This window comes from Gadus morhua, chromosome 17 (assembly GCF_902167405.1).
Source record: "Gadus morhua chromosome 17, gadMor3.0, whole genome shotgun sequence".
Taxonomy (NCBI): Eukaryota; Metazoa; Chordata; class Actinopteri; order Gadiformes; family Gadidae; genus Gadus; species Gadus morhua.
In genome coordinates, this window is record NC_044064.1 from 12,091,683 (window position 1) to 12,101,682 (window position 10,000).

Below are 10,000 nucleotides of genomic sequence, written 5' to 3' on the forward strand. Positions count from 1 at the left end.
GACTTCTTCAGGCCCAGCTCCGCCGGGTGGGAGAGCTGCAGCGCCTCCAGCAGGCGGGACTGGCTCTCTACAAGGTCAGAGATGGAGTCCACCGAGAGACCGCCCTGAGGGATGTAGGGAGAGGGGGGAGGGCGAGAGGGAGAGAGGGAGGGGTGTGGGGGAGAAAGGGGGCAGGAGGGAGGGAACGGGAGGATGAGAGAGGAAGAAGAATACGTTAAATACTCAAGTTTGACCCTGCTCTGTGTTTTTATTCACCACCTTAAAGTGTGTCTGTCTCATTATCATTAAGCACCACTCTTTAACTCTCTTTACTTAAGCGGCAATTTAACAAGTGAAGAGAATGGTATGATTTCTAAAAAGAACGTAAAGAAATGATAGGCTACGGTCATTTTGGGTTGTGGAGTAGAGAGAAAAGATAAGTTTGGCGGCCATGATGGTGTACGAGGAGGAGAACGACGAAGAGAAAATGAGGGATGAGGAGAGGGAGCTGAACGGAGCCAAATATGACAAAAAAAAACGAACTGTGAAATTAATTTGGACAGGAAATGAGGAGACAGAGAGAGGGGGTAGAAGGAATGGAAAGAACAGTTGAAAAAAAAGAAATTGCACTTGTTCCAGATTTAAAGTATCCCTCTTTATCCGTTGTTTATTAAAAAAACACAAAGGATAAACGAACAAACAAAACGTTTCTTTGCCCTATAGACCTTCTTGGGAATCAACCGCTATGGCGCGATCCGCACACCTCGGCACATCGTAAAAGCTGTTAATTTGAGTTTAAAGAGCGGCAAATTCCTTGGCTCCCGTTGCCTGTGTACCGTCCAACGAATTTTCCCTTTTTATTGCATGAATTTGGTTGGCTTCTCTGGAAGCTTCTCTGAGAGGCGGTTTGGCACAGACGCTTAGCGCCACGCAGCATGAAGAGCAACACTAATGCTCTTGAAACACTATATATTCGATGTCTAGGTAAGAACGTATTCTGTTTCTCTGCACACTGCCTCTATGTCTCCACGTATTTTCCTAAGGGTTTATTCATGCATTTTTATGCTTTATCGTAGAGTGAGACAGTTAGGAAGGTATGGGAGATGATATGCACTAAAGGGACCACGGGCAGGAAGCGAACCCGGGTCTCTACGATCAGCACTGAGCCTTATACGGTGATCTCTCTCACCCTCCTCTGCACGCGCCCGGTGGCGTCCCGGGACCGGGGCGACAGCGGCTTGCAGGTGAGGTCCCCTCCTCCGGCGGCCCCCGGCGCGGAGCAGAGGGCCCCGGGGCCGCCCCCGTTGCAGAGCTGTCTCTTCTCGGCCCTGAAGCGCAGGACGGACGCCTCCAGGTCCAGGCAGTCCCGCCGGCTCTCCTTCAGCGCGTCCTGCCGCTGCTTGTGGGCGCGGTCGTTGGCGATCACCTGGGAGAGGGGGATGCCGAACGCCTTGGGGGCGGACTCTGGAGGCGGGAGGGAGGCGGGGACAGGGGGGGGGGGGGGGGGGAGAGAGGATGGAAGAGGGGAGAGAGAGGATGGGGAGAAGGGAGAGAGAGGGCGGAGATAGGGGAGGAGGGGAGATTGGAGGGGAGAGAGGAGAGGAGGGAAGAAGGGAGACAGAGGATGTGGAGAGGGGAGAAGGGGAGAGGGAAGAGATAGGGTTGGGAGAGGGGAGGAGGGATGAGGGAGAGTCGGGGAGAGGGGAAGAGAGAGAAGGGAGAAGGAAAGAGGGGAGGAGAGCGGAGCAGAAGAGGGGAAGGCGACGGGTATGATGAGGATGAGAGGAGGGTGATGGGAGGGAGGAGGTGGGAGGAGGCAGGAGGAGAGGGTGGGGAAGAAGGGAGGAGGAGAGAGTAGCAAAGGGAGAGGAGAAGCAGGGAGGACCAAGGGAGAGAGAGAACAACAAAGACAGCATAGTGTCACTTGGCAGTAGGATATCAAAACAGGGTTGAGTAGCAGACGCCCGGCTCACCACATGTCCCCCACACTCCATCCCATCTAATTTCTGATTTCTTTCTAGGCATCGCTATGAGCTTACTAAGCACTAAGCACCAACTGTTGTCCATGGTCGAGTTGGTCAACACATCCAATGCAATCCGGCAGCGTGATCGGCTTGACCCCCGGGTAGCTTCTTATCTAACGTAATCCGCTGTAATCCGGGCGATCCCGTCGATGTTAGAACGCCCTGGCCATCCACACGCAGGATCCCTTAACGAGGACCAGAGGCTTTCAGCGGCGCCAGACAATGAGGATCTTCCCCCCCCCCCCCCCCCCCCCGCCCAGAAGGAGGGGGTGGGCTGTGGTTGGGGGGGATTGGGTGGGGTTAGGGAGACGAGGGATGAGAGGCGGAAACGGAGGGAACGGGTCGTAATCCAGTTAGAGCCAGCCAGTACCGATTAATGGCCGTGGGAAGCCACCATACCCTGACGCTAACGATGCTCACCATGCTAATTTACAAGGTGGTTTGTTAGGGTTCTGAGGATAAGACAGGCAGCGACAGCAGAACAAGCTTCAAGGCGTGTATTATTTCATCCATTCGTTCTTTATTTCAGTTTAGTTTCGTTTCTAAACTCCGGAAAAGATCTCTGTCTGGCGGATACAGAAGCATTTCGAGATTTTGTCATCTGAGTACATGATGACAAACAGGATGTCACTCACATTTGAAGCCGCCATCTTGGTACTTCTTCTTTATAACAACTTCCAGAAGGTTTGGTCAAGAAGACACAGGACGGCGGTTGAGGACGGGCTGTAGGAATGGTGCTTTGGGACTTCGGATTACATGACGGTGATCTTTAGTTCCAGGAGCGCATTCTGAGCCACGGAGATGGCAGCTCAGTGTCTGTCCCAGCCCTGCATGCATCAGCAGGGTCTCCCTCTCCTCCCACTGAGTGCTCTCCTGGGTCAGTTAGGGCCTTGTGTCACCCTGCGGCCAAATGTTAGCTGTAAGCCGCTAAGCTGGGAGTGTAGGGCCCGCTTTAAAGACACGTTCACCTCCACTCCCTCCCCCCCGACCCGGTGAACTTTGACCCCAGATAGTGTTGTCAGGCGGGGGTCAGACAGACTGTTGTACTTAGATGGAAAGTCACTGGTTCGGGTGTTTGCCTCCCAAACCCAAGGGTTCTGGGTTCGAGGCCCAGTTTCCTCAGCCTACCTGTAGTTATCACGGAGCAAGATGACCCCTAAAACCCCCAACGGCTCCCAATGACATCATCTGAATTCATCACTGTGAGTTGCTTTTGATAGAAGAGTCTGCAAAATGTCTAAATAGCAAATAGGTGAGCTATTTATTGTCAGTCCCAAGCGCATTATCCTTTTATGGCTACTCAACTTGGAAATTGGATGTTTTATACGGCATGGAAAAACCATGCAGCACCGATTAAAATAATGACAGCCACATACTCACACACTCAAAGGCACACACAGTAGCATGCACACATTCACAATTGGAAAGGAGGAAAAGTTGCCCAAAATGGCTCTGGGTCTAAGAGATAGGGGATTGAGTCCACTATAAATCTCTCTCTCTCCCTCTCTCCCCTCTCTCTCTTCCTCTCTCTCCCCTCGCTATACCTGTCCAATACACAGGACTCTCACTCTCTATGCTATAGGTGAAAAGTATTTTTACTCAAGTAGTGGAAGGTAGCTTTAATGTTACTGCACTGCATTCCCAGACGTTATCTTAATTGTTTACATACTTTTCTACCTGTAAGATAGCATATGAGTGCTTTGTCACTACCACTATGTATGAGAATATATGTGTGTGAAAGAAAAAAACAGAATTCATACAAATTCTTGTATGATGCCATTGCACTGAATCAAAATGTTGAATTTTGAAACATTGACTTCCCATTAAAAATTGGCATCAAATCAATTATGTCGTGGACGTGTGTGTTTACCATTGTGTGTTTTTCTGCCTACTCTCTGCCCCCCGTTCGGTTTTCAATTCCTGAACATTCAAGCGCACTCCAGCCTGTATCCACCTCATATCTCAGGCCTCTTAGAGGGACAATTCAACAACAGAGTCAAAGCAAACAACCCACGGCTAGTCCTCTCACGCTGTGTCATGTGAAGCCTCACACCCCATTATCTGCTGACCTCCGGACCCGCCATAAAACTTTATTCGCACCCTTTGTCTCGACGCTGCCTCAGCCATATTGGCAGCGAGTTGCTGTCGCTAGTCAAACACAGGAAGCAGCTGTGCCGTGCCGTTGTCGTGACTACTGTCTCATTGTTTAGGGGCTCGCTGAACCTCTCTCCAGAGATCCTGGGGACTGGAACTCTCCGAACACTGCCAAAGTTTGAGTTAGCGTATATTTAGCGTAGCTCCCCTGTGGCGTATCTTCAAGACTGTTGTTGATGTAGCAGAGGAAGGAGTTTCTTCCCATGAAGGAGAAAGTTCTGACAGGAGGACAGGGAAATCATAGAGTCTGGAGTCCAGCACAATCGTGGCAGATATCTTCTAGTAAACACATGAAACCTTCCTATAAGTAACCTCTGGGGTCATTAGAAGAATCACATGCTCTGCTTCGGTTCGGTCGTCGCGGCGCATGCCAATTGAATTTAGAAACTAGTAGCAAGCTAACTAAATGACAATGGCAAGATAACCTTAAAAAAAAAAGAGCTAATTAACCTTAGCTGATTTTTAGCCTTTTGTTTCAATGAACCTGAACCCTGAACAAACTGACAAACAGGCTTGAAACATCGACAGTGCAACGATGGTCCCAGGATGGAACACACAAACTACGAAAGAGCAAGGAACCCGTGAACACCTAATGTGTGTAAATCAAACAGGATGCAGATGATACGTGAATAATCCTTGTAATCTGAGTAATAGTACAGTGAAACTACACATGCCATTTTGTAATTCCTCTGACCGTAATCTGCTACCCTGACAACGTTATGAAGCTAGCCGTGACGTTAGCCGTGAAGCCGCCAGTCCCAGTTTTCATTAGCAGGGTTAGCTTTACTTTGCTTTAGCTAAGTCTCTCTGTCTAAGAGGCTGCAAGGGAGGATTTGCAAGATTCAGAAAGACATGGAATGTGTGCATGTGTGTATGCGTGTGTGTGTGTGTGTGTGTGTGTGTGTGTGTGTGTGTGTGTGTGTGTGTGTGTGTGTGTGTGTGTGTGTGTGTGTGTGTGTGTGTGTGTGTGAGTGTGTGTGTTTGTGTGTGCGTGCGTGTGTTCAAAGCAATGTTGTGTGTGCTTGTGGTGTATACCGTATGTGTGTAAGAGAGAGAGAGAGCGCAATCGAGAGATAAATCGACAGAACGAGAGAGAGAGAGAGAGAGAGAGAGAGAGAGAGAGAGAGAGGGAGAGACGCACACACAGAAAGTTAATCACCCGTGAGAACAGAACATCTCTTGATACCTGGTAGAGTCAGCTTGGCAGATGACAGTGGGAGAAAGAGGGCAAGAGTGAGAGAGAGGGAAAGAAAGAGAGGACTGGAATGCAATGCAATGCATCTAAATCTCAATCTAAACATAATTTGCTAATGATTTTGAAGTAATCCCAATTACATTTGAACAGATTGCTGAACTCCGATGTGACCTCACAGTGCATTCCTTCCACGCATGCAGCCAATGAGCACACAGAACACCCACTCCTCGCTTCCCCCGGCAAAAAATATACACACGGAACCCCTGTCTGAACAACAGCCCTGGGAGGCACCCGGGCCGCAGATTGAGTACCGCTGTTAAAACTACCAGAAGCTAAGCCAGGACCCCGACTCCCAATGATATGCTGCGTGTTGCGCTTTGTAAACAAGCTAATTCAAGTGTGTCATCGCGCGGCGGCTAGCCACCAGATGATGATGATGATAGCCTCTGTACGTCTAACAGCCTCTGTACGTCTAACAGCCTCTGTACGTCAGCGGTGGTGGCCGATGGGATGGAGGAGAGGGGATCGGCATGGCTGCTGGCACTCGATGTGATTCACACAGTAAGAGTCCCGGGGGACTTTCTTGGGGGAGGTAGTGCGGACTTCACGGTAAAAGCAAGCAGACACTCAATGCTGAGGCTATTAAAGAGATCTATGAGTCGTTCACGGATGTGTGTTTGACGCTTGCATGGACCTCTGCACACTCTTATACACACACAGGAAGATGTATAAAAAATGCAGACTGTCAAGCACACATGCCGCCAGAGAGACATACAGACAGGCAGACATACAGACAGACATGCAGGCAGACAGACAGACCCACCTCTGTCTTTCTTCTCCTTGGAGAAAGAGTCCAACTTCCTCCTTAGTGATTTCCTCCTCTTCCGTATCTCTGTAAGAAAACCAAATACTGTTACCCATGTGTGATGCATGTTTATATGTACACACACACACACACACACACACACACACACACACACACACACACACACACACACACACACACAGAAACACACACACACAGGCACACACACACACACACACTCACACAGACATGCACACACACACACTTACACACACACACATGCAAACACACACAGGGCTTCTGAAAACACAGAGGAACGTTAAGATCAACCCTGAGTACAATATATTGTGAATGTGTGTGTGTGCGTGTGCGTGTGTATGTGTGTGTGTGTGTGTGTGTGTGTGTGTGTGTGTGTGTGTGTGTGTGTGTGTGTGTGTGTGTGTGTGTGTGTGTGTGTTTCTGTTTGTTTCTCTGCCTATTAGGGAGCATCTACCCTAGTCACGACAAAATCCCAGCGAGAGAGAGAGAGAGGGGGAGAGAGTGGGGAGCAAGGGAGAGAAAGGGAAAGAGGGGGAGAGAGGTTGAGAGAGGGAGAGGGGGAGAAATGGAGAGACTCTACTGCGTGCTTTGCCAATGTAAATAAAGGTTTCTCATGCCAACAATGCACTCTGGATTTTATTGGGCTGAATTTAGAGATACAGAGAGTGCTATATATACACATAGAGAAGTGTGTGTTTGTGAGAAAAAGAATGAGAAAGAGACACACACACAGAGACGCTTAACTCTCTTACGAATCCGTAACATTTAATTTCCTTGTTCCTTTACCAGACCACAATCAGCAGATAACCCAAAGGTTGAAGGTTAACATTCTAGGGAGAGGAAGCCAAGTCTAGGAGGGAAGGCATGCTGGGAGAACGACACAGTTGAATTGATGAAAGGGATATTCACACACACACACACACACACACAACCACGCAAACACACGCACACACACACACACACACACACACACACACACACACCCACGCAAACACATACACAATTTTGCAGAGACATGCACACACAGGTACACACACACATACATAAACAAAGCCTGGGACCACAACACACACACATGCACATACATTCATAGCCTGGGGGAACAACACACACACAAACACTCACATATAGAAAAACACACACAGACAGACGTACAAACACACACAAACACACACATACCCAACACCATGCATGGAATGTAAACATCAGTCAGAAATCACCGATCAACTGATCTGTAGCCTGAGGGTACTCTAGTGATCACAACACTGGATTCCCAGCGTAGAGTCAAACACGAACAGAGACGCATATCTATACAGAGACACACTTCTATACAGCCGTATACAGAAACACTGTGACCTCTGACCTCTGGGGATGCTTATCTTGAAGTCCAGGTCGCGTTCCTCCAGAAGGCAGTAGGCCACCTCCTGCAGCCGGGCGCGCTCCAGCTCGGACAGGCTCTGGATGGGGACGGGCTGCAGCCGCACGCTCTGCCCCAGCATGGCCGCCCACGTCTGGTCACCCTGCAGGGCGCAGCACACAGGGGAGGGGATGGGTGTGTGGACGGAGGGTGGAGGGACGGAGGGTGGAGGGAGGGTGGGAGGGAGGGAGGGAGGGAGGGAGGGAGGGAGGGAGGGAGGGAGGGAGAGGGTCAGGGGGAGAGGGACAAGGAGAACGAGAGAGATGGGAGAGATTGATTGAGGGAAAGAGGGGCGATAGGGAGGGGGAGGGAAGAAGGGAGATGGGAGGGATAGAGGGAGGGGAGGGGAGAGAGGGAAGGGGGAGAGAGGGAGGGTTGAGTGAAAAGGTGGAGGAGAATACATATATGGATGGATGGATGGATGCAAGAGAGGAGAGAAGAGGAGGTGAGGGAGGAGAGGTAACGAGGGGTTGATGGATGGAAGGGAAGAACTAAATTGACTGAAGAGCAAACATTGGACAGAAAGCAAGACAAATGCTCTGACAGAAAGACAGACGGAGAGAACGCCGTGCAGACAGATCTTATCAACCAACCATCAAGTCCTTAAGTTAAGAATAACACCCACTTTCAACACGGTGACGTAACCCCAATTTACATCAACATCCTGTCTTCCATCACAACTCTCCCACTCTCTCTCCCACTCTCTGTCCCTCTCTCTCCCTCCCACTCTCTGTCCCTCTCTCTCCCTCCCACTCTCTCCCATCATCTCCCTCTCTCTGTCCCTCTCTCTCCCCCCCATCTCCCCCAATTGTTCCACTCTCATTCAATTAGAAGCTTTTGTTCTGCAGCCATTTTTGTCCTTTTTCTATTTCCTAATAATCGTTTCATGTTTATTTTGTGTTTAAAACAGGGTTTATTTTCCTATTTGATAAATTCGCGATACGGGACGCCAGTGTGTCTGCTTCCGTTTGTTCTACTCAGATGTCTATTATTCTACTCGGAGCTTGATTGTGTCTGTGAACTCCGCAGCAACGGCACCCGGAGGAAAAATACCAACAGAAGTGTAGGTTTATTTATTTAAATAGGCTGCCGAGCGAAGCCGGCGACACAAGAGATGTCCCAGGACAGCGCTGCTAAAGACAAACACGGCCGCGGAGCTGAGTAAACTAACTGGGGGATGTGTCTTGTTAAATAGGATTCAAGGGTACTGAAACAATGGTATACCACGTCTTGTTTTGTTTATCCTAATGTCCTAGTTTACAGGACAGTGCCAGTTTTATCTCGCTTTGATACAAGACAATGTCTCGTCTCAGGTCTGGTAAAATTAGGATAAACAAAACAAAAACAGAAGACAATGACCTTTATTCAGTGTGTTGCAGTGTGTTCCCTTCTGTTGTTGGGTGTTGGTTTGACTGAGAGAGACAGAGAGACCAAAGGTTAACACACCAGGGCCTCTACTCTCACCATCTCCTCTCCTGTCCTCACCCCTCTTAACCTCTACTCCTCCCTGTCCTCACCATTTCACTCCTCCCTTACCCTCTCCTCCTCCCTCTCCTCCTCTCCTCCTCCCCCTCCTCACCTCTCCTCCTCACCCTTTCTCCCCCTCCCTCACCTCTCCTCCCTTACACTCCCACATTCCTATCCCGCTGTTTTCTAGCACTCCCACACCGTTTCAGAACGCACGCCGGCTTCCGTCACCGTCACGTCGTCATGACAACCGCTCAAAAGTCGACGTCACGTGTTTGGGCGTGAGGGCACAACCCCGCTGTGATGTCGCCGGCCGACTCGCTACGGCCACCGCATGGGTCCAGGGGTGTGGTGCATTGTGGGGCCTGTAAAACCCCTTCCAGACGGGGGCTGTGATTAAGGGCTGTAGAAGGGCAGCTGACTCTGCTCCACGCGGCTGCAGGTGGTCCATTCGGTGGTTTCTAAGCGTTTGTTTTGCGTAGGTTTTTCACTCTTGATGTTTTACAGTTTTTTTACAAATTGAAATAGGCCGAGGGTGGAAAAAAAGCGGCATCGAATACAACGCCTCATCACAGGGCCTCATCACAAACGGGTTTTATGGATATTGCTTTAACAAATTGACGATAACAATACTCGTTTAATACTAGTTTGAGAGCAAGAGATAGAGCTTCTGCTACATCGGTTGTGCATATTCACTATGTGGTAACTAGGGCCTCACACACACACACACACACACACACACAGTGTCTTGTGACAGCCAGGGGCCCAGATAAAGAGGTTAGGGGCAACGGTGGTCCATAGAAGATGAAAGACGCTGATGAACAGATGCAGAGAGAATGTGCAGAATCTCTCTCTCTCTCTCTCTCTCTCTCTCTCTCTCTCTCTCTCTCTCTCTCTCTCTCTCTCTCTCTCTCTCTCTC

The 10,000-nt window shown here is 49.7% G+C and overlaps 1 protein-coding gene across 1 annotated transcript in view; it reads right to left on the reverse strand.

Moving 5' to 3' along the window:
* arhgap36 (Rho GTPase activating protein 36) overlaps positions 1 to 10,000 on the reverse strand; it is a 24,009-nt gene that overhangs the window by 9,920 nt on the left and 4,089 nt on the right. Inside the window, exons 2-5 of the mRNA XM_030337539.1 lie at positions 7,560 to 7,716; positions 6,176 to 6,244; positions 1,169 to 1,443; positions 1 to 104 (exon numbers count right to left, since the gene is read on the reverse strand). The exon at positions 1 to 104 is cut by the window's left edge and continues 116 nt beyond it. Coding sequence (XP_030193399.1) covers positions 1 to 104; positions 1,169 to 1,443; positions 6,176 to 6,244; positions 7,560 to 7,695 — 584 coding nt within the window. The 5' untranslated portion in view covers positions 7,696 to 7,716. The remainder of the gene's footprint in view (positions 105 to 1,168; positions 1,444 to 6,175; positions 6,245 to 7,559; positions 7,717 to 10,000) is intronic.